The 25,516-nt window shown below is 38.2% G+C and overlaps 1 protein-coding gene across 1 annotated transcript in view; it reads left to right on the forward strand.

Moving 5' to 3' along the window:
* The window catches only part of GPC6 (glypican 6), a 772,237-nt gene that overhangs the window by 415,433 nt on the left and 331,288 nt on the right, over positions 1–25,516 (forward strand). The window contains exon 3 of the mRNA XM_056329321.1: positions 1,982–2,373. Coding sequence (XP_056185296.1) covers positions 1,982–2,373 — 392 coding nt within the window. The remainder of the gene's footprint in view (positions 1–1,981; positions 2,374–25,516) is intronic.

The raw sequence follows: 25,516 nt of genomic DNA on the forward strand, positions 1-25,516 counted from the left end.
TATAAAATAGCAATCAGGATGATTCAGACATCAAGGATACCACCGGGTCAGGGCTAGCAGTGAAAAACAGCTTCGTTTTGCTTTTGTCTCAAACAGCTTTGTCAGAATTAGTGGATAATTTGGAAAAACAACAAAGACTGTATGTTGTGGACCTCAGGTTATTCTGGCAACAAAGAATCACAAGAATTTCTTTTTCTGGATTTTGTGATTTTGTTGGTTTGGGGTGTTTTTTTGCTTTTCCCTACATAAAGTATTTGACAAAAGCATACTCTTTTCTAGTTGCATTTTTTTCCATATGAAGAGTTGCAGTTTTAATGACAGTTTAGACATTGGTATATTTATTAGAATATATTTTCCGTTTAATAAATTCTTTGATGCAGTATGTTATCAATGTTCTGTGTACACATTCTCATGGTAACCCCTTTGCAGTTACCTGGGAGATCAAAGACAGCAGCTCTGCACAATTTCTGCCAAAAAGAAGAGACTCTTTTCTTACTGAGTCATTGTAGACTGGTCCACGGTGTTCGGTGGATTCTGCCTTCAGCTGATCACAGTTGCAAGTCTGGAAATTAAGTGTAGATTTTTTTTTTTTACATAGTCTTAATTGCCATCCTGTCTCTAGCATTGCAGTGGTTCTTCATTTTTATCAGTCACTGTAGCCACAGCAGAAACCTTTGTTAAAAAGAGTATTCACATTACAGCTTTAGCCAAGACTGTAAGAAATCAGCACATCCCTGCGGTTAGCACACGTAGATGTGTCTATGGACAATGACCACAAAATTAGAATCTGGTATCCCATGGTTGGCTGCATGATGACTCCTGCATCAGTGCAAATCACTTAATCACAGCAAATACATGTGTTTTGGTGAAGGTATGGCCATCTCTGCCTTGCTGCCTGCAATGCCCCACTTACAGGCCACAGCTGTCAGTGAACTCTTTTCCATAGGAAGTTTAAGAAAGTTGACAAGTGACCCCTGTAGGAAGATGGGGTCCTCTAAAAACCAAACCTTCTGAAAACCAGTCTGCTCTTTTCAGATGTGTTTAAAGAACTACTGTACATGCTCAGTGAATTTCTTGGGAAAACCTAACTGCCATATGGCAGTTAAAGGATCTTAACAGAACAGATGACTGCATATTTCCACTGTATGCCATGGGCTTAGCTTCCAGTAAGAATAAATTCCATAAGCCCAGATTTAGAAATAGGGTATGGTTTGGGCCTAAGTAGTTAAAAGGCACAGAAGCAGTAAAGTCTGCAATCCTTTTAAAAAACCACAAGGTCTTCTGTTCTAAAACCAAAAGCTAGCACAAACTGGAATTAGTAGGATGGCTGTGACATGTCTGGTGGAGGATTCTAGTACTTCAGTAGAGTAGGCAATGATTGAAAATACTAATATTTTCTTAGTATTACCAGGACATATAATACTTTTAAGAGGGATTCTGCTCATTTCCAATCAGGTGCCTTTCACATTCTCTTCAAGAGTATTTGCAGATAAGTTTTCAGATTTATTTCCATGGTGGTATTCTGCATTGTAAAAAAACAGAAAAATTGAATTGATCATTATCTAGCTATTCTAAAATCATTACGTTTTCATTTAAATCATCGTATGAATGACTTGACTTTTAGTTTAAAAGATTTAGTATACTGGCTGTGGAGGGTATTGCAAGGGACAGGGATTGCTATGTTCAAATAGTACATGAAGAAGTGGAATTACCCTCACTGAAATGCTTTTAAATGGGTTTTTCATGTTCAGTGTTGTAGGTTCTACATCTTTCTACCTTCTTGGGGAATTCATGTTATACTCTATTTTTCCTTATCTCTAAATAAAGCTATTTCCTATCCAAATAGATGTATCTCACTAGTAAAGCACTGTAGTAACAACATATTAAAACAAACTTTAATAATGGTAACATAGGAATGCAATCAGAAAACCTTTTGTACCTTACTAGTATATCCATTAACACCTGCTTGTTCTCCCTGCAGAATTTTTCCGAGAACTTCTGGAGAACACGGAAAGATCCTTAAATGATATGTTTGTCCGGACATATGGCATGCTGTACATGCAGAACTCGGAGGTGTTCCAGGACCTCTTCACAGAGCTGAAGCGTTATTACACAGGAGGCAACGTGAACTTGGAGGAAATGCTGAATGATTTCTGGGCTCGGCTGCTGGAGCGGATGTTCCAGCTCATAAACCCCCAGTACCATTTCACTGAGGACTACTTGGAGTGTGTAAGCAAGTACACAGACCAGCTGAAGCCGTTTGGAGATGTACCCAGGAAGCTGAAGGTTCAAGTGACTAGAGCGTTCATTGCTGCACGGACCTTTGTTCAGGGGCTGACAGTAGGCAGAGAGGTTGCAAACAGAGTATCCAAGGTAATCTAAACTCAGGGGGGAGGTTAAGCTTGAATCTGTTTCAAACTTCCCAGGCAACTGAAATCTGATTGTGCACTTTTTTCTTTTTTTTTAATACTGAGGGAGAGGTTGTTTGCTTAGTTGTTTTATAGGTCTGCTGATATACCCATCCTAAGTTTATAAATAGGGGCAACAGTTGTTTTTAATTCCTTCTGGAGTTATTAAGGCAACACTGACTGGAAAGCATTTCTCTGTGCTTAGGACACAATGAAATACCAATATACATCAATGTTATAGGATGGTAGTGATTGTCATTAGTAATTCAAAACCAGCTACTTCTATAAAAGATGATGATAATGTTTGGAATTTAAATGTTTTAAGCAAATTTATGCTGTTGTTCATTAGGGCAGTGCAGCCCTCACAGCATTCATTCATCACACAACTGAGTGATGAATTTTGTTAGAAATGTCTAGTCATGTTTTTGATGAGAAAATAGACAAATAGTGACACCTCTGGAGCCTGAGCTTTCCCAAAGGACAGTTTGACTCACATTTATTTTAGTTTTAATTATTTATCTATGCAAATATTTATGACGATTATAATCCTTGAGAGCTTCTCATAATTAAAGCTATGGAAAAAAACATGCACAAAAATAAGCCATCTGGGTACCAGAAATGTGCCTGAATGACTTTCTCTTATACAAACTCTTATTCAAACTCAGGTATATTTTTCTGAATTGCTGTTCCAACTAGATACTTGTTCTGTGATCTGGCTGTTTCATAGTCCTCATAGTGTATTTGGACCTTAACTATATTCTGAATTCTGAAATGCTCTAGTGAGATCCACTATGAAATGCACAGATATCACTTCTGAACAATAACTGCATGAATGATTTTGATGCTTGCTTCATGCAATACTTTCCTGCATTTACAAGCCTAAGCCGTCTAAGCCATTCCTCATCTTCAAGAGGACTGGCTTACTTGCTTCATTTAAATCACAGCCAGAAGGTGAGGTAGAGGTGGAGCCAATATATTGTACAGTAGACTGCATTTCAAGTACTCAACAAGATAAGGCTTCTGAATCTTTCTTATCCTGTATGATATGATATTTTGCAATTACAAACTCAGAAACAATGAAGCCAGAAAGGCAGTCATCAACTGAGAGCCTGATTTTATGCCTAGGAAATTGCATGGGAGGAAAGGGTAATTTTGCATTTAAAAGTCAGTGAATTAAACACATGATCCTGGTTGCTCAGCTAGAACCAAGGTCTCTTCCTCCCAAGTGCCTTCAAGGGCTATATGGTTACCTTCCCTTTTTTTCTGCTACTGCCAGTTCTTGCAGTCCTTTCCGAACAGTGACAGGGCATCAACGTGAAATCCCGGCCTGCCTGGTCTTGCTGGGGGCAGGCACAGCTGTTGAGCCTCCAAGTATGCAGAACACATACATCTGCAGCCCCAGATTTCCTCTGAAGAGCAGTGATGTCCCTATGAGTCAGGTTTTAAGTCAAAGTGCTGAGCTGTCATGTCACTGTTGTCAGTAGGCATTAGGTCTTCTGCTCCCTTGCTGTAGGGAGTAAGCTAAATAATTCCTGTAATAGATGTGCAATTTGTGGCTCCCAAACAGATAAAGGTACGAGTTGTCTCCTGAGATGTCGCTTTCCCTGTGTGTGTACCTGACTGTACAGAATGTACAGATGTCTCCTTTTTCACATACCAGGAAACATTTCCATCTTCCCTGCTCAATTTTGCGCACATAAGCTCTTTCAAGAACAGGGTTTATCACAAGTTCGCTAAATGATCCCATGATCCTATAATGAGAACTGTTAGCTCTGTAATCAGAAAGTGAGCCTTTTTGTAGTGTTACTTGAGGATGATAACAATTACTCAGTAATGCTTCTGGGTTTTTTTTCTTTTAACATGAAAGCAACACTTCAAAATCCTTAAAAGTTCTTGGTGGTTAGTGCAAGATACAGTACAGATTCTTTGCTTTATATATACATAAATAGTGATACTCTGTTAGACAGCATCTAGAACACCGTGTTCAGTTTGGGGCCCTTCCCATACAAGAAATATATTGATGAACTGAAGCAAGTTCAGTGGAGGCCACCAAGCATAATCAGGGCTGGATTACTTGCCCTGTGAGGAAAATCTGTGGGACTGGGCTTTGTTCAGCCTGGAGAAGAGGTGACTTCAAGGGCACCTAGCAGCAGCTCCTGGTGCCTGCAGGGGGGTCATCAAGGAGATGCAGCAAAACTCTTCACAGTGAGATATGATAGGCATGAGTTGAAACAAGGCCTAGTTCAGACTGGATATAAGGAGAAGCTTCAACATGAGGATGATCAAGCAGTGGATTAGTTGCCCAGAGAGCCTGTGCAGGTTCCATCCATGGAGGTCCTGATTGTACAAAGCCCTTTGGAGTTGACCAAGTCATGCTGGTCTGGGTACACAGCTGACCTTACTTTAAGAAGCAGCTTGGGCTGAAGATCTCCTGAGTGCCCTTCCAACTCGAATTATCATAGAATCCAATTTGGATTGGAAGGGACCTTTAAAGTTATCTAGACCCAACCCCCTACTGCAATGGTCAGGGAGATCTTCAACTAGATTAGGTTGCTCAGAGCCTTGTCCAACCTGTCTTTGAATGTTTCCAGGGATGGGGCATTTGCCACCTCTCTGGGCCACCTGTTCCAATATTCTACCACCCTCTTGTAAAACATTTTTTCCTTATATCTAGTCTAAATCTTACCTTTTTTATTTAAAACCATTACCCCTTGTCTTATTGCTGCAGGCCCTGCTAAAAAGTTTGTCCCCATCTTTCTTATAAGCTCTCTGTAAGTACTGAAAGGCTTTAATAAGGTCTCCCTGGAACCTTGTCTTCTCCATGCTGAATAACCTCAACTCTGTCAGCCTTTCCTCATAGGAGAGGTGTTCCATCCCCCTGATCATTTTTGTGACCCTCCTGTGGACCTGATCCAACAGATCCGTGCCTTTCCTGTTCTGACTCCAGAGGTGGGCACAGTACTCCAGGTGGGGTCTCACCAGAGCAGAGTAGAGGGGGAGAATGACCTTCCTCAACCTGCTGGCCACACTTATTTAGGATCATTATCCTGTGATCCTATTAAAAGATTAATTAAATACACATTTTTACTTAAATGTAGTAAAATGTAGTACTATGCTTTGATAGCAAGACTGACCCTACTATTAAAACCTGAGTGGCTATATTCGTACCCACAGCTAGTGGTAAACAATTGCTGGTTTTAGGGAATTTGTTTCATGTGTGGCCTGGTGAAGCAGATGCAGAGCTCCAAGTGGCATCAAAAGCCAAAATTAATAAATATCTTGTGGAAAGGTTGTGATAACTCTGAGATCCAAGCTTTTGTGATCATGTCATAACTGTGGATATTTACTTTAGTCCATGTACTGTAGGAAATGACAAATCCTTTTGTTTAAACATTGTTTTAATAGACTGGAACTGTCCTTATAGTAAGCACATAACTTTGCAACCAAAAAAGAGGCAGGTAAATACTTTTTGGTCACTGTTTTGGAAGTCAACCAGGATCTGAATGGATTTCATTTTCTTTGTATTCTAATATTGAGTGATTCTGTGATAAGAATGTCACAACTAAGTCAGGAAAAGTGGGAAAAAGAGAAAACTGAAAGAAAAACTGTTGCAGTTCTTCTACAGAAACCTTTGTTCATTGTCTGCACTGACTGGGAGCAGGGGGGGATCTCCTAGCTGCAACATCACAAGCTAAAGAGATTTTTTGCTTTCTATTTGTGGAGCTATTATCTCACTGAATGGCCACTGTCAAAGGCCACTCACACAGAAAAACACTGAGCCTACACCTTAAACACTGTGAGACAGAGAAAGTTGGCAACAACATCTGCTTTGGGCCCTTACTTTACTTTCTCAGCTTCTTCTGGTCCATTTCTGTAAATGAGTTGGTGGGTCACACACTCAGAAGGATTAGTTCCCAATCTAATGTCAGGAACACATCCTTTCTGAAGATTTCTCTTCTGAGAGGGTGTAATGTTGGTACTATACTGAAAATGATGCAGTCAGTATATTCCGTGCAACAGAGCTGTACTCTCCTCTTTTTCCAATGAAGTGTGCACCCAAACACACTCAAAATAGGCAACATATATCGCAAACATTTTCCTTTTACAATAGTATTTTGCAATTTTCTTATATCAATGAGATTATAATTTAGATAAATCACATTTAGATACATGAGGAGAGAGGCTGGTTAGGATGTCTTTTTTGTGTAATTTTTTTCTAACATATTTCAATTGTTAAGTAAACATGATTGTGTTCAATCTATCTGAAGTTGTGCGATTATAGTTGAACAGTATTTTCATGATCTCAAAGTCCAATTGCACTTTTTAATTTTAAGAGATAATAAATTCTTTTTTTTTTCCCTCATGCTGATGCATTAAAAATTTCTCAGTCTGTGTTGCTAAGGGCCTGTTAAATCTCCACTCATTGCAGTATATTTCCACTGGCTTGAGTAGACTTCAGGTCACCAAATTCTATATATGCTGCATATGCATCTGAGCAAAAAGTAATTACAGTATTACTTAAAGTCAGAAAAATGAAGCCTATTTATTCATTAATATGGAAGAATCATAGAATATCTCAAGTTGGAAGGGACCCATAAGGATCACTGAGTCCAACTCCCTGCCCATCACAGGTCTACCTAAAACTAAACCGTATGACTAAAAGTATCTTCCAATTGCTCCTGGAACTCTGACAGGCTCGGTGCCACGATCACTTCCCTGGGGAGCCTGTTACAGGGACTGACCACCCTCTCAGTGCAGAACCTTTTCCTAACAACCAATCTGAACTTCTGATGCAGCTTCAATATGTAATATTCAATATACAACAGAAGAACTGTCAATTTGGGCACACCAAAGGTCAGTTTAGTTGATTTTTACCTCAGTGCTCAGTCATTTAAAGGTCAGTACAGAAGCAGAGCTGCTCACCTAGTATACTTTCTTAAAGTATAGCTAGTAGAAGATTATGGGATTTCTGAGCTACAGGCTCAGAAATAATTGGTAAAGTTTTCTACCTCCTGTTTTTTCTACTAATTTGTCAGATCCTAATAACCTGTACAATAGGCTTTGGTACCATTTGGTGGGGGAAAAAATGTGCTATCCTTTTCTTTTCCCACATAAAAATGCAGCATATTCAGATGTCAATGTTCGAAAATGTATTCTGTTTTTCTCGACTTTTTCCTGGAGAAAAATGACAAAAATTCCCCAAACCTTCCTGACCAGCTCTGATTTAGTGTTTAATGTTAAACTGAAGAAACTACTGAAAATATTTCTGAAGTTGCTGCCAGCTGTGATTTCCAATAATGTCATAGAAAAGACGTATGCATATTTTTCATGTTCATCTTTTACTATGTCAGAGCTCTGGATACTTTACAAGAAAGTAATGGTAAGTTATTCTCTCTGACTCCAAACAAAACATTCTCAGTGATAACAGTATTCTTTGAACTGTCACTGAGTGCTGGAAAATGTAAGCAGAAAAACAAATGGGGAGGATAAAGCAATTAAAATTTAAAAAAGGGAGGGTCTTCATGACTTTCCAGGAGCTTACGATTTCTGAAATACTGAATTAAAATTATAAAGCTTGTTGTACTGAAGAATTTTTGTCATTAAATAAGCAAGCGTTTTGGACCAAATACAGGATGTAGCAAATAGAACTAGTACCCAAGATAAAAGACTGAAGCTAAGGGTATTTCAAAAGATAGTCTAAGTCACTAACTGGATGCAAATTTGCCAGAAATACTGTACTGGTTGGTACAGGCAGTATTGTTTCCCTAACAGTGTGTTATTCCATCAGGATAGAATTCCACTCAAAGAGAATTTTTCCTGGAAACGTTTTATCTTCATATACTATTCATTGAAAGTTACAGAAAACAGGAGGGGAAAAAAAAAAAAAAAGGCACTTTTTTTTTATGTTTCATGAGCGTAACTTCTTGAGCCTGACTTGTGCTGATTTTCTGTTTTAACCTGGGTAAATTCTCACTGAGAACATGTGAGTTAGTAGAAAAAAACAACTAATGAAGTATGACTGGTCAGGCCTGTCCAAAAGCACAGTCGTTAGCCAGCTGTCAGTACCCCACCACTGTTCAGAGCTCTAATTTAATCCCAGGCAGACAGTTACATCTTCATTGGCTCTTGCACTGAATCTGGCTCAGTAGGGACAGCAAGTGACAATGACAGCAGAGTGCTTTTATCTACATAGATCTGGGAGTTTAGTTATTCTTCACTAGTTAACTAGTTAGCTAGCTAAAAACAGCAAACGTTTTGTGGTTTGGGTTTTTGTTGTTTGTTTTTTTCCTGAATTTGACCACTTTCCTTCCGTTATGTACTGGGATAATAACAAGAATAATTCCTTTGCTTTTTGTCACTTGCAAATTCATGCTACAGGCAACAAAAGTAGTTTTTATACCAGGAGTAAAGTGAAGCTTGGCCCAGAGGCATCATTAGGAGCAGTTAGTGATTTTGTTAGTGGCATAGACATCAGAGATTTGTGATCCAGCCACTAAGAACTTATTTCATTAATGCATTTAAATATTAATTATCATTTATTGCAAAATAAAATAGGCTGTTACAATACTGTTCTCATTGTGTGGCATAGGCTATATGTCTCCCTCTTTTTAAACCAATTAAAATCATTCTTCCCCTGAATATTATTAAATTATGTTAATATCAGGCTTCTTATTAGGAACCCGGTGATATATTGGCAAAGTGAAACAAATTCGGTAATACAATTATAAGGTTAAACCCAAGATTAGTAGTGAAAAGCAGTCTATAGTAATTGCCTGTGATTACTTCCACTCACAGAATGCCAGGCCACTGCTTTCCTGATACGCTGAATCAATATTCTTGCAAACTCTGCTTTTCATGGTTTATAAATAAACATTCAACAGTTTGTGAGAGACATAAATAAAGGTCAATATTGAATGTCACACTGATTCAGAATGTAATTATTGAAGGGAGGGTGGGAGAAATATGACATGCTGATAAGTCAGGTAATTAAAAGCCAAAACGAATAGTACTTTAATGCTGGAAAATTTGATTTGCAGTGTGTGACAGATAAAGAGCTACGTGTACTGTATATTTTAACTTCATTGGCTGAAGACATTTTGCTTGTTAAAGTCACAGAGGGAAAAGTGATCTAAAAAGGACTGTGGTTTTCACTAAACTTTAATCCTTAGTTCAAATTCTTAGTTTAGGAACAACCCAGCTGAGCAAGCATAGCTTTTATGATTGCTTCCATGTCTATTGTTTTAAGGGTTTTTTTCAGTCATTCATTCTTTGATTTTTAATTGGATTTATACATCTTTTGAAGAACTAGATCATACCAGGCCATGAATGGGCCTCATTCTTTTTTCCACTTCCTTTCACTTGGTGTGCCTCAGGCAGGGAGTCCAGAGATTAACCAGCCAGGGGAGTTTCTGGGCTCAGAGATGTCTGTGGCATAGAAGCAAGAGGGAATGGTATCTACGCTGGAGTGCTTTGTGTGAGGTATCCTTTGAATTGAGGTTCTCCAGCTATGCAGGAAAACTTTCCTCCTTTCTCGTAAAAAAAAAGGGACATAAACCAATCTAATTAATTTGCACACATTTCATGGGAAAATAAACCAGATGCCTTCCAGATATCACAGACTTACTGCAGGTGCACTCATCTGTTTTCCACTTTGTGTGCACTGGAACATCAGATGTCCCAGAAGAGCAGCTCAAGAGAAAAGGCCTAAACTGAAACAGTGTCTCCAACAAAAGGAGACCAGAGGTAGGAGGTCTGCAAAAGCTGTGGTCCGTGTCCTATCTATTAGCACTGTCAGATGTTATCCAGTCTGGTCTATCCGTTTCTTAGGTCCTTAAATTTCATTTAGCTAGCTCTATATTGACCTTAATAACCCAAGTTTAATTGAGTTGTACTTCAAGACATTGTCTTGCTCAGTATCCCTTAAGTAGGTCTACCATCCTGATTTATTCTGACTGTGTACCACTTCACATCTCAAAATCTGCAGTACTCCTTTCTTCCTGAATTATTTTTATCATTTGTAAGCAAAGATCTTCTGATTACAGTACTTTTGCTCACTTTGTGCTTTCTTTTAAATGCCTATGGCACATAAAATACCCTTTAGTTCAGCTTTACATGAAACTTCTACCTATATATTAAGAACCAAAATGAAAGTATTTTAGTTTAACAATGTCGTTAGACACTGTCATGACACATCAAAAAAAATATTATTCAGATCAAGATTTTCTTTAGGATTACTGAAAAGCTCATTTTACACACAATCCTTCAAAGTTTTCATAACTTTTTTATTTCCCACCTATAAAAGATGTTGATACAGCACTTGCAGAAGCTATGTAAAGACAAAATGTGAAACTTTTCCAGAGGAGTTCCTAGAGCAAAGGATGCATCCTAATGCATGTCATGATACACAGCGAAGTCATGATAAAAATAATGGTGAAGCAAAGCTCACCTAGGAGCTTGCTGACCCTGCTAGATTTAGACCTTCTTTGTAATTAATCTTACAGCAGGTTTTACATTTTTGCTGTTTTAGCACAGGAGAGTAAAAGAAAATTCAGAGGAATCAAATGGAAATAGGAAGATTAAAAAGTCTGAAGGTTAAGCAATGCAAGGAGATCTATATCACCTTGCAATACGCTGACTTTTTAGAATGACTCTTTTTACAGATTGTCTTCATCCTTTCGAAGGCAGCCTATGGAAGTACTGTTTTCCAATCATGATTTGATAAAAGCAATTCATTTTATTTCTCATGTGAACCGGCAGCACAAAAACTAATAGGTTCTCTTCTGCCTTCAGGTTTCTACAGAAAATATTAGTCAAGAAAATATCTGATTTACCTAAAACTTGTCAGGAATACTAACTGGAATTTAAATGCATATCTGCTTAAGTGTTATAGTCAACAGAGTCATCAGCAACACATTCAAAAAAAGTCAAATTCCTTTGAGACTTTAAAATAATGAAGTCTGAAAACAGCAATGCGGATCTAAGTTCAATTCTCAGTTATTCAGAGGTCAATAACAGTTGGCTTCATAGTCTGCTTAAGTCTTGCATCTCAAAATATATCTCAAAGAAAAGAAAGATGATTTGAACATAGGAATACAAAATAAAGCATTTAATTGTCAGGAAAATAACAGTTCTAGTCATTTGTAAAATTTTAAATTTATCCTCACCCTCCAGTGTCTGCTTCTTATAGGAATTTTTTATGCCACAAGCTTGCCAAGTTTTTTCCATAATCTTTTTAGAAGAAAAAATGTCACTTTTGTTCAGTCCACATCTCTAAGCTTATCTTTGTGTGCTCTTCTCCTTTCCTCCTTCTCCTTTATTTATTTAATTTTTTTAAGCCCTTAGGAAGAATTCATTTCTTGAGTAAAAACTAAATGTACCAGACAAAAAGGTGGAAAAGTAGAGCTTTGTATAAGATCAGGAGGATTTAGTTGACCTTAGCTGTACACATCTGTCACCATTACATTGTCAAGAGCAGAAACTAAGTGTAGAGAGAGACAATTTTAGTACAAGAGATGTCTGCTTGTCTCTTACAACAGTTTGCCATCCTTTGGCAACTGGCATACAAGTTTTTGCCTTTCCCCAACACCTCAGCACAGTTTTAGTCTGTGAACAACTTTTCCATTCCTGAAAATGATTTTGCTTTTAAAACTTCTGGAGATATTTTGATGTTCAGTCCTGTTACTGTGCAAGTCTGGCTTTCAGTCTTTGATTTCAGAAGGTTTATCAATTTTGCATGAAAGCACCACTGGAGAAATTACTGGATTTATTCAGGAAGCATTTACGGACTCCCCACTTCACCCTGCTTATGTGATTTCAGTATCACCAAGCAACAGAATTGCATCTACAGTGGTCCTTTGTACTTCTCATCCCATGGTTCTTTCATTCACGCCCATACATTGGTATTATCTGTGGATCCAAAAGCAAGTGTGTATAAGGCAATATCTGGCAAGCTAACAAAACTAGTATACTTAATTCGTGTTTCCTGAGTAAGTGCTCTACATGCTGAGTTGTTATGCGGAAGCATCAGTCGTGCTGTCCCCAACAGAAGACACTGATCTAATTGTTCTATTTCACATGGAGGTTTTATGCATCCAGTTGTTAGAGGGAAGCCTGAGCTGCTAAAGGTATGGATCTGAATTTCACAAAAGTGGCCTTCAGTGTTTAAGTACAAGAAAGTGATTATGAACTGCATTCTTCTCCTCAGCAGTTTGCTGGCTTAACAGTGCCACCACTCACTGTGATGTTACGGCACACTGTGGCAACTGTTACGAACCCTGTTTTTCAGACATGACCCAAAAGAGTGAATGCATATGGATCTAAGCACTTGGTCTTCTCTGTCTGGGGAATGCAGTAATTGACCCACTTGGTCTGTGGCATCTAAGCTGGCTGAACTCAGAGACATGGAAACATATAAAGAAAATCTTCTCAGCTCAAGCACCATCTTCTTTGAGCTCTATGGTCTTCAGTGTTGACAGAACAGGGAATTAGGCTGGAGCAAGTCTGACTTAATTGTCACCCATATAGATGTGGCCATTAATGCCTAACTCTCCCCTTCCACTACAGTGGGAACCAAACCTGTTGGTTGGATGACAAACTCCTCCTTGTGAATTCCACACCCAAAACTGGTAGCCTCTTGTCATGTTTGTAATTTTCCCTATCAGACTGCTGTGTTCTTTTTGGTTCTGACCACAACGCCTTTCATACCTGCCTATCCTATTTCCCAGTGGAAGAAGGAATTGTTAGAGGCATTTATACATCTCATTTCTTCAGGATATATCTCTTATTTTGTTGTTGTTGGCTTTACCTGATTATACTGTTAGAATGTCAGTCAATTCATTGTTTATTTGAAACAACAATTTAATTTTGTATACTACTGTGCAAAGGATAGCCTGAATGAAAAAAAAAAAAAAAAATCAGTTTTCTTGCAATCTAAGCGTTATTTTTTAATTTACACTGAGATTTGCTTTGGATAAGGCTTGACAATTTTAACAGTTTGAAATCCAGCACAGAGACAGCTCAAGGCACACTGTGGCCTTTAGTCCTGGAGATCTTAAGGTAAACTTCAAGGGAGTAACCTGCTACCACATAGACCAGGGGTCCTCAAACTATGGCCCACAGGGCGGATACGGGCCCCCAGGGTCCTCAATCCGGCCCCTGGTATTTACAGAACCCCCCGCCCCCCTCCCACCGGGGGCTGGGGGGAGAAATCAAGCAGCTGCAGATGACTGCCTGCCACTTCATCCACGTGCCGGCCCCCTGGTTAAAAAGTTTGAGGACCCCTGACATAGACTATAGGAAGACAGAACTGAAGGATGCCCAGAAAGCTCCTGGCAACCTGTCTAGATGTAGTTTTGTAGGACAGATAAGCACCTGTGTATCTTTCATCATCACACATCTGTTTGTAAAGAACAGTGCACATCTGCTTTTCAAGAAAAACACATAGAAACCAAACCACAAGACAAACTGCTGTCAGAAACTTCCATACTGATCCTCAAAACTGAAGTTCGTCTGGGAGCCCTCAGGATGTTTCCTGGCCATAAGTATGAGGTTAAAGAAATCTCTTAATGCAATACAGCTTTTTAGTCATTACATAATTCATTGCATATAGCACTCAACATTTAAAAGTAAGACAGAATGTACCAACTGGAAATGAATGCAATTGAGGTTTTCACTTAAACCATAGTTAAAATTCTGGGTGAAGAATGTTTGCAGATAAATTTATGCTCTGAAGTTTTCAAAGCTAACGCAGGAAGCTGGATGCCAGTCTCTACTACTATACATTTTTTTTTTTTTCATTTTATTTTACAGTCTTACATATATATAGTTACAGGAATATAAAATAAAACCTGTCAAGAATGTGAAAAAAAAAAAGGAGGGGGGGGAGGTAGCATTAGAGGTAAATGTTAAACCCGAAATGAAGAATGAAGGGGAGTGGGGTGGGGGGGTGGGTAGCAGTAGAGGTAAATGTTAAACCTGAAATGAAGCGGGGGGCGGGGGGGGGGGTGGGGGGGGGGGGAAGTGGAGGGGGGGAGTGGGTAGCAGTTGAGGTAAATGTTAAACCTGAAATGACTTGGCTGTCTTATTTTTACACTGACTCCAAAGAAAGCATCCTATGGCCATATCTGATTTTCAGTCTGATTCAGCTTCTGAGAGAAATGTCTTCCAGACTTAGCCTAGTACTGAAGCACTGTGAATGTAAATATATCAGTACAGTGCATATTTTTATATGTAAAGGTCGATTCTCTATTTAAGATTCAGGCTGTGCCTCCCTCTCCCTCCTCCCACTTTCCCTCCTGAATCAGTAAAAAGTACCTTAGCCATTGGCTTCAATCTGAACTTGATTAGGGTCTGATTGTACAGATCTGTATAAAATCAGGTAGAAAACAAAGTTTATTAAGGCAAAGGCCTTTACGGAGAAGCTGAAGAATTTACTTCTGGAAACATGGCTGAGGAAATTTGGGTGGAATAACAGATTTTCAGTCAAGAAATGGCCATTTAAAGGCCTAAGAACAGCACTACGAGTTAACTTAGGTAAAATGTTTATAGACTATCAGTACATGTAGTTAAATTCACATAAAATCATCATCAGTGAAATTTCATCCATGTGATTTAGTTTAAACACACGGTACAAGTTTAATAGGTTCCTGAAGTGTATAGCATCACCTGTGACCAGAGATCTGTTCCAAACTGGGGAGCACAGTATTTGCAGTCCCTAAGGGCAATTCCTGTGCCCTGTGGCAGTTAATTACAAATAGAAAAGCAGAAGAGAGTACATACATGAAAAAGAACATGAACAAAATTCACTTCTACAGCTGACTTGGTAAATTCTTTCACACTCTAGTGAGTGAACTGGCTGCCAGGGTTTGTTTGCCACCTAAGGATTGGTACAGGCACAACATATATACAAAGCACTGACAAGGGTATATATATGAAAATGGATTGAGATCCATCATCTGCTTTTTAACCATCAATTATTTATTTGTAAGAAAGTTTTTTCTCTATGAGTTAAAATGTTCTGTAAGCCATTTTTTAAACTATAGCTATAGAGTGAAAACACAAAACACTATTCAGAGGAGGTGTTGGAAATGAAAGTTCTGCTAGAGACTCAACTTTTGTAAGTTTTGAACATTTTTCTTGTACCATAACATCTTCAGAGATTTAGTGCAACAAGGACATGCCCTTAGGCAATATCAATGCGGTGTGGAGGTTTATGAGCCAAGACTGGTCCATAGCTGGCTGAACATGAGCCAGCAGTATGCCCAGGTGGCCAAGAAGGCCAGCAGCATCCTGGCTTGTATCAGAAACAGTGTGGCCAGCAGGGCCAGGGCAGTGATTGTCGCCCTGTACTCGGCACTGGTGAGGCCACACCTCAAATATTGCATTTAGTTTTGGGGCCCTTGCTTGAAAGAAGACACTGAAGTTCTGGAGCGTGTCCAGAGAAGGGCTGTGAAGCTGATGAAGGGTCTGGAGAACAAGTCTTGTGAGGAGCAGCTGAGGTAACTGGGATTGTTTACCCTGAAGATAAGGAGACTGAGGGGGACCTTATCGCTCTGTGCAGCTACGTGACAGGGGCTGTAGGCAGGTGGGGGTCGGTCTCTTCTCCCAAGTAACAAGTGACAGGATGGGAGGAAACAGCCTCAAGTTGTGCCAACAGAGGTTTAGTTTGGTTATTTGGAAAAATTCTTCACCAAAAGGATTATCAAGCATTGGAAAAGGCTGCTCAGATAAGTGATTGAGTCACCATCCCTGGAGGTATTTAAATGACAGTGTATATGTGACACTGAGGGACATGGTTAGTGGTGGACTTGGTAGTGTTAGGTTAACAGTTAGACTCAATGATTTTAAGGGTTGTAGAGGAATGAAGGCAGAGGGTTGATTAACATTGGTAATATGCAGCTGTTGCCTTGCTTCAAAGGCAGTGGGTTGATTGACATGGATGATGTGCAGCTGTAGCTTGTTCCCACAAAGTGGTTAAATAGCTCTGAGGAGCTGGATGGAGAGGGAGCTTGGATGAATCTGGATGTAGCAGAGCTAAGGAGCAGTGTGGTCTGGCCTTGGGAGGATGGAGGAAGCAGTGTGCCCAGTAGAATCTGACCCATGGTAAAGCATTTGCTGTAGCTTGCTTATTTTGCCAGTGCTGTGACAATTGGTGCCTGATGTGAGGACAAACTGATTTGGACTCAAGTTGCAACAAAGGGTCTTTTCCAACCTGAATGTTTCTATGATTCTATATACATCAAAAAAATTAATAAGCTGTGGCAGATATATTGCATTAATAGTGCTGATGTAGTGAGTTAGGACCTATGCAGTGGGGTGTGTAACACAAAGTTATTCTTACTGCTGGCTAAGACAGGACATAAAATGGATTGTCACTTGGTGGAAGAAAGAAATGTGTTAACTAAATGTATTGGATTATTTTCTCTTTTTTTGTGATGAAAGTTCTTTTCCTGGTGACTGTGTATTGCTCCTTAGTAGGAGGAGTAAGTACCTCTCAAGAGAAGACTACATTTCCATAAAATTAATGAGATTACTACTTAATCCAGTGATGATCCATTTCAACACTTTCTTCTCTTGTCCTGTCTTCAAATCCATGTATTTGTATGCAGTAGTGGGAGAACTCATCATGTGGTATGAGAGGTGAATTGGACTGTCTTACTTTGCTCAATTTAATAGTTGTTGAGGTCCACTCCCCTGGTTTTGTGCTCAAATATGTTTCAACATACAAATGGAAAGGGAGGACAAGAGTGTGTATGTGCATGTAGGCACACAATCTAACTGCAGGTGGTGGGGTTTTTTGCTATTTGAGTTTGAAATGACTATGTTTTTACCATCTGATGGATATTTGTTGTGGTACATTAAATGTTGATAAGTATGTACATAAATCACAGAAAGCACTCTTTGGTCCAGTATCTTTGAAGGCAGTCTTAATACAGAGGAAAACATTCATTCAAGAAGTGCAGAAAATTAATGTAGGTTTTCTGTAGTATGTAGATTTAACTTTTATAGCTTTAGTTTTGGTTTTTTGGGTGAAATCTGAAGCAATGCTGAGAGTCATTTTCTTGCTTATTTTTATCAATGAGTAAGAACTCAAGTCTGCTATACTGTCAAGCTGACATTCCTTAAAAACACTGAGAATAAATAAATGCATTCTAATGGAGCCATTTTTTCACTATTATGCTTTTATCTACATGTATTTGCAGCATGATCCAAAAAGGTTCAGAAGCAAAATGTTTCCTAAATGGTCTAAGATCCTCAAATGTAAAGTTATGTTTAATGTGAAAGTGACAAATGGACAGGAGCGAGAAGAAGAATGGAAGTTTTGGCAAATGAAATGCTTAGAAATGTGTATATTAGCAAGAAAAGTTAAGGGCTTGCAGTGCAAAGAATATTAAATCAGTTGAGAAGTTGCTAAGAAGCAGAATGCTTGATGTGGAAAAAGTAGAGGAAAGGTGTTCTTAGAAGCTAAGATCAAGCTATATAATAACAAAAAACTTATATTGCCTAGGATAGGCACTCATCTGAGATAACTAAGTTAAAAATAGTGACCTGATGCTGTTTCTTTAATCCCTGGAGAAAAATAGGCACCTCTAGGGGTAGTTGCACATGTTGTGCAGGTTGGAGCATGGTTTAGAGCTGAGGTCTCTATCTAGGGAAAGAGAGGGAATAGAAAGAACCACTAGTGGCCATTCAGTACATGGACCAGGGTAAAACTGCCTGGTAATGTGGACATCCCAAGAACTCAATGAAACTTCTTCTACATCCAAAGATGGGAATTACCTACTGTGTTCTTGGCAACATTTGTAACAAGTGTCTTACATTCTTTCCTACCCTTTTTGCTCAACTGCAGAACACACACCTGTCCATTTTGCTCTGAATATATTTTTAAATGAATTTCTAGTTCACACTTTTACATGACTCTTTACATTGATATTTATTTATCATGTTAGGATTTAATCAGAATTGCATCATCACTATTATTTATTTCTCTTAGAAGCCCAGAAAGTTGATTTTTGCCTCCCATATAGTAGTAGTTATTTCCTAACAAAAGAAATCTGACTAAACTCACAATTATAGTTTCTTCTTGTTTAACCTGTATTCATCCCAGTATATTGATCACTGAGATATGAAGCTAATATTGCAGGTGAGGTGATGGATAAGGATTAAAATAAGACAGAATCAACCTTAATTTCCTTTAGATGTAAAATGTGGTACTTCATAATTATTTTTTCTGAATTCAGACTACAAAAAGTGGGACTGCTGTTGAACTGAAATGGAAAATGCCCTCTTTAATCTGTTGCTTCAGGTGTATGTAGATTATTCATTATTAGAATGAGGAGACCTTCTGAATTAAAGAACAGGTGATATGAAAAAAGAGGAGAGAAGTCTATGGTTTATAGAGTTCAGCTGCTATACATAACAGAAATGCAGTTGATTTTCTTAGCAATCATTGGGAGGGGAAAAAAACCTTTCAGTAACATTACAACATAACTATAAGTGTAATAGGTAAGAAACTTACAGCTGTTGGTTAGTACCTTCTGAGACAAGAAATGTCTGATTTTAGAAATTTCAGTCTGCCTGCTTAAATTTTTGTCAGCATTCATAATATTGACTTAATCTTTTCCCAAGATAGGGATCTATATCCCAACACAACTAATTTTGTTCTGATTGCTGTCAAAGGTATTTCCCGATTTTTTTTCTTTTTTTTTTCTCAAGGTAAAGGTGAGGATGAGGATTTTTGAGCAGTTGCTTCAAATGAAATGGTGGTCAGAGAGGAATAAAAGGGGAGGAGGAAGTGAAGTGGGTCGGAAATAGACATTGGTATGTATCAGCCATAAAGCACCCAAGAACTGCTCATGTCAATATTCAAATGGTAGGCTTTGCTGCTAGTAGGATCTGAAAACAGACGTAATTTCAGGAGAATAAAGCTGAGCTATTTGTAAAAGAGGTTTTTTTGAGTGTCAGATTATTTAAAGCAAGTATCCCCATGAAACAAAAATGTGCAGATAAATGTGTTACTTGAATATAAGTGTAGTTCTGCCTTGGTATTTTGTAGTTCCCAAATACTTATGTTCCATTTAGCCAGGTAGCTTTGCTTTTGAGTATTATTCATTTGGAGAAGGGGAGTGTTGGTTTTTTTTACCCTGGGAGTGTAAGTTTTATTAGATTTTTTCTTTTCTTTTTTTAAGAGTTGATAGATTGCTGGGTTTTCATTTTTGTTACAAAGCATGAAATGAACCTAGAAAAGGAGCTACTGCCTCAGTAAATATGAACAGCCATTTTTGGGATGTGCTTGAGCATTTTAATGGGTCTCATCTCAAAGCATGTGGCTTAGCTAATGAGAGAATTGACTTCAGACTGTTCCATAAATTGTATTCTGGTGTATTCAGAAAGGTATAAACTGATCTACTGTGAGAGAAATCTCTTCTGCCTCAGGAAGCTGTGGAGATGGTAGACTGCATAATATTAGCCCCCTTTTCACAAGGTTCAAAAGGAGCTGTAGCTGGAAGTAGCAGCCTATATTAACATGGCCATACTGCAAGGGGGAAAGGGCTGTTTGATCATGGAGTCTCTTCTCTGCACCCTTATCAGCCACCGTACTTCAATGTGGTGGACTTAAGAGCACTTACATATTATATCAGAATCATTTTTTTGTTTCAACCACCTACTCTTAATTATACAAATTGAAAGATTTCTTACCTCTGTTTCCATGACAGGGAAAAAAATGCATTCTTGTTTCTCTTAAACAAGTTCTATACTATATACACTAAAATTAGTGTAAAGTCCTCATCAGGGCAAAAATATTTCAGAAGCCTTGCTAAACTAAGAAGTTAAGAATTGTAGATGAAAGCTGACCTTTACTGATTTATTTTTGTAGAGATTTATTCAGAATCACATTTCTCCGAACATAGAGGCCCCTTGGGTTAGCTCAGCTAGTCTGGTTCATTAAGCAAAAGAGTGTTACTTTCCTGAACAGAATTTCATATGATCCTAACTTTAGTTTAACTGAGGTGTGTGGGTTTGGAGTGTATTTGCCATAGGCTTCTTCAATAAGCAGTGAAGAGATAAGTATCTCCAGAAAGCAGGTCCCATCTCCAGTCACACAAATTGACCTCAGGATGTTGCTCCCTTTCTTTACCAACTGTAGAGGAGAAAATAACTCTTAGAAGTAATATTTTCTTCCTTTAGATTCTTTGGTTATGTGCATGATATTATGTGGGGGGGAAAAAAGTTTGTCAATATTAGTAAGTAATATAGTATTTTGTAACTATTACGTTAGAGATTGTTAGGATTTCATCACGGATTCTTACATTTAGCTACTCCCTCTTAATTAAATAACTTAAATGCAATTGTTAATGACATTTTGTTCAGTATTTTTTAGTTAGTCATTGTGGAAATTATTTCTGAAAGGGGAACAGACTAAGATAACGATTTTCTGTAGAGATTGGCTGGTTTAAAGGTAACATACAGTTTTAAGGCAGTTCAGTGTTGCCATGTATTAGCAGAGTTGACTGAGTAATAAAAAATCTTGTTGAATATGCTTGAGTAAAAGTAGATCAATTTTAATTAGAAGAAGTTCTGAAAATGTTTTAAATGCTTAGGTTTGTAAACTGTAAATTAATCACTGCATTTATGTGAGGAACCTGCTGTTGGTCAGCAGTTGAAGAATTTTATTTTTCAATAAAGGATCTAAACACAAGGCTATGTAGTCAGGCATACAAGTATCCAATTAAAATGCACAGTTTGTAAATGAGTCAATGGTAAACATAATTTCTTAAATTCTGGTGGGCAAATACTATTGAATAATGAAGATATCAACAGAAATAGAACTTTATCAGCATTAGAAGAAAATCCTGAATCTTACAACCTGTACAACTTGCAATGATATTTCATCAGATGTACTGATTAGGGTTATGACATAAAGTGCCTATGTGGTTCTAGCCATGAAACTTGAGTCATGTATTTTTTGTTTTTATTATGGTTTGTATCTCACATTCTCCTTGTTGCTCCCCCACACTTCAGATAACTCAAACATTAATTAAGCCTTTTTTTTTATGGCTTTACTGACTAGAGATCAGTTACTTCCAATCAGCAGTATAGACATAAATCACTTGTACCAATGTTGGATCAATGGCTACAGGAAAGTCATTAAATTAATCAAGCTCAAGACATGGGTTTATGCAGGGCTACTGCAGCACCCCACTTGTTGATCACATTGGGAGTGCTTAGTTTTTATTCATCTTTTTACTTGTGTGTTTTGGTTTGTTCATGGTTAATGTTCTGCAATTAGCAGGGAGTTCTCTGTAGCACTTACATTAAAAGCATAACATTAGCATGAATGTTAAATATCCTGGGAATACAGTTCGTGTCTGTACAGCTTAAGAATTTATATTGCTGGAAAGGTTTTTAAAACACAACTTTAAAGAGTAATATAAAAAGTTATGTAAGTATATAAAAGGATACATAACTTTGGTTGGCAGAAAAAGTCACGGCCATCAGGATCTGGAAACACGACCAAGGGGTGATGAAGTACCTATTGAAGTTGCTTTTCTGATACCTAGTAGCCCATAATCAGTCACAGCATGTGCTTGGATGAACTCAGTTTTCTCAAAGCAAATGTAATATGTGAATCCTGGGCTCTATTACTTTAGCTTTTCAGTGCTTGAGACAGTTTTCTCCTATAAATGTATGTGTATGCATGCCAGACAGCTATGCTTTTCATGAGTTCCACCGCAGTTAAACCTCTCTGGCAGAGTCAAGTGCCTGAAACCACAACGTCATCCTCTCTTCTGCTGTTCATGTATGTAATTTTGGCTTGGGCATTTGGCACTGGTTTACCATTCTCTCAAAAAACAATGCTCTTCGTGCAGATGGGATGGTCTTGGCAGTGCAATATACTCTCTCCACCTCAACCCACAGTTGACTGGCAGCTGTGTTCTGGAAAACTGGCATATTACCTTGCAAGGGGCATATTGCCATCCATAGACCTCGGCAGCAAAATGATCACAAATGAATATCAGCTGTTAATGTTCGAGAGCTGATTCCAAGTCATTGGGGTTGGCTAGAAGCATGAAGTCTTTATTCTCTTTATTGCTAAATGCAGAAGTCTCTATTGCACACAGCCTGCTGTCTTTTGCATCAATAACTCTAGATTGAAGAATAGTTCTCCATACAATGTTTACAGCACAGATATCTGTGCTCTTTCATGAATAGATGGAGATATGCATTTTAGGGGAATATTTTTAATTGAAAAAATCAGAAAATGTTAAACATGTTTGACTTTAATATCTTATCTTACCTATGCTTCTGAGAAGTAGTCTGTGGTCAGTGAATTAGACCATTATCAGGGTTAATAAATGAATGTTTCCTACTCTTGTCTTTTTAGAACAAAAGATAGGAAAGAAATGAATTATCTGAGTCTTGCCCATAGTCATGGCTGCAGACCATATCTTAATCAGGAATTAAATCTTCTTAATCAGCCATTTTGAATTAATTTTTCTTCACAGATGTATTTATCATGTTTAGTCCATTTCAATAGACTTCTTAAAAATAGAAGTAACTTTGAATTAGTAAACCTGAATGTTAAAATAGCCTCAGTTTGGCTCTTATGAAGACTCACTGAGCCAGGGTCCCTACATAGCTTGGTTTTGTCTCCAGCTGGATGGGTGATTTGTAATGAGGAGCAGGATGCTGCACTGAGCAGTTGTGGAGACCTAGAAGCAAGAACGAAATTGAGTTAATTCTCTCAGTATTTTCTGCAGTTTTGTGCAGGATGTATGTAGCTGGCTGGAATGTTAATAACATGATGACATTTTTGCATACTGTAGTCTCAGACTGGAAATGAATTTTGATTTATCACACAGGTTTTAGGGCAATTTTAATTGACCTTTTCTAAATACTACCTCCCGGGCAGCTGACAAAGTCTCTTTTCCCTGTGATTGTATTTGTTAGAAAATATGAAAGTCAAGGTTTGTTTTAAATTACTGGCTTCCCGCATTTAGTTACATTATGAAAAATTTGGGTCAGTCTTAACCTTGTTAAGCAAGCTAATGAACTGCCCCCCTCAACATTTGTTCCAATATTGTTGGAACATTTTAATTGCCTCTTTTTAATTGCCTCACTTTTCCCACATACTTTCAGCCAGTCAGCCCCAGCTACATGGTTAAAACAAAAGCGATAGGGGAAACCTTGGCTTCAAAGTTAAGTGGTGCAAATTGGTTCACATTTGCATGCCTCTGTCACTATGTAGAGTGAACAGTGCCTTCCACATTCATGCACAAACTAAATTTCTTTTTTCTAGCAGGCATGAGTAAGCTTGAATCTGGCGTGGGGGTGGGTGGGAAGGGCTGTTATGTGCTAGGTTTTAGCACCTCTTCCTCCTTCCACAAAAAAGTGTGTTATCATGATCATCATGTCAAATTTCAGCTGGGCTTTGTGTTGTAATTGCCAGCAAAGCAGTGGTACATAAACTGGCTGCAGACAGGGCTGAGAACTCACAGCAGGGTGGGCAAATACACAAGAACCCCATGTGGAAGGAGGCATCAGAAACACAGTGCTCATCCAGCCACTCTGAGGGTCTCTGGAGCACAGTCTCTGCAGCTGCAGGTTTCTTACAAACACAGTGCAAACTGTATGAAATCTTTGGGCATTCCAGCAAGCAACACATTTACAAATGGGAAAGGTTATGCTGTCAGCACTTTGCTCACAGCCCATTGCAAGGTTATGAGAATTCATCCTTAAATGTATAACTGGCATTTTTTGAAAAATAACTAGAATGTCAGTAGGTGGAGGTGTCCAAGTTTCTGCCTGTAAAGTCAGCCCATATTACTAAGTCAACAAGGTGAACTTGCTGTGAGAATTAGCATTCACTGTTTGCCAAGTTTTCCAGGCCTTTATTTCAGGGAATGGAATGGTGCTGATCACAAGGAGGGGGCCATGCACCAGAGAATGTGGGAGTGACATTGTTTGCAGGTACCTATTCCACATGCTAATGGAAAGGTTTCGCTCCCATCATGATAAATCCATGTCTATCTGGGCCACTGAGCTGCTCCTCCAAGAGAGGTACCATGTTTATGAATAATTCCAGCAACATTTTAAAGCAATTTAGAGTTTGGCTTTATGGTGTTTTCTGTGTGATGACAGTGTGGAAAGGATTGTAGATGTCAATTATTTTATCTTTTAAAGAGAGATTATATTTTATATACATTTCTTGATCCATTGCATAGATTGGAATGCTGTTACCATGAGTTTACAAGACCTCTAAGGCTGAATAACTCCACATAAAATAGTAATATGAGAGCATCCTGTTAAGAATAAAGAAACTATAAAATGATCCAGATGCAGCTGCATCTCAGAATTACTTCATGTGCTGGCTGCTAAACATCTTGCAAATGTGTTGACTCCTCTTGAATGCAGTTCTTGTTAACTGTACACTAATTCCTATTTGTATGCAGTGGCTATGTAAATTTCTTTTTATAAGGTTGGGATTTTTTTCCCCTGGCAAATTGGACTTGTATACAAGAGATCTTGATGATGTTATGATTCATAGGAGGAACCAATATAGTACATGCAGATAGGCATGCCAATCAATGCAAAACAGTATTGTGAATCTCAGGTGGATGTCTGAGACCCTCTTACAGCTTAAAAGAAACAGAAAAACCTCTTAATAAACTTTTTTCTCTGAATATGAAATTCAAAAGAATGTTTCAGTGTTCTATCCAGTGAGCATTCCACATTTTTTGTAATAGCTGTTCTTGTACTGTTTGTAACATATCTCAGTATGCTGACTGTGCATTAGTTCTGACCTGGCAAAGGCCTAAAAGCATACTCGGCTTTAAATCTGAGGTGCTAATTCAAAACTAGGATAATCACAAATACTTTTCTAAATCAGAGCCATGGCCTCCACAAGTAAAATGTAATATTTATATTTAATTTGCAGAAATATCTTTTTCTCTTTTTAAAGTGAGTTTTGTTGATGCTTTCACACAGTTGTTTTGGAGTGTTTAGCTACTATTCAGCAGAAGACTCATAGAGAGGATATGTATTTTTTCTACAACCAGTGATTCAAGGCTTTTAGCAGACCAGTGCAAGATGACATCCTTATCAAAATT

This window comes from Falco biarmicus, chromosome 2 (assembly GCF_023638135.1).
Source record: "Falco biarmicus isolate bFalBia1 chromosome 2, bFalBia1.pri, whole genome shotgun sequence".
In the NCBI taxonomy this organism is placed as follows: domain Eukaryota; kingdom Metazoa; phylum Chordata; class Aves; order Falconiformes; family Falconidae; genus Falco; species Falco biarmicus.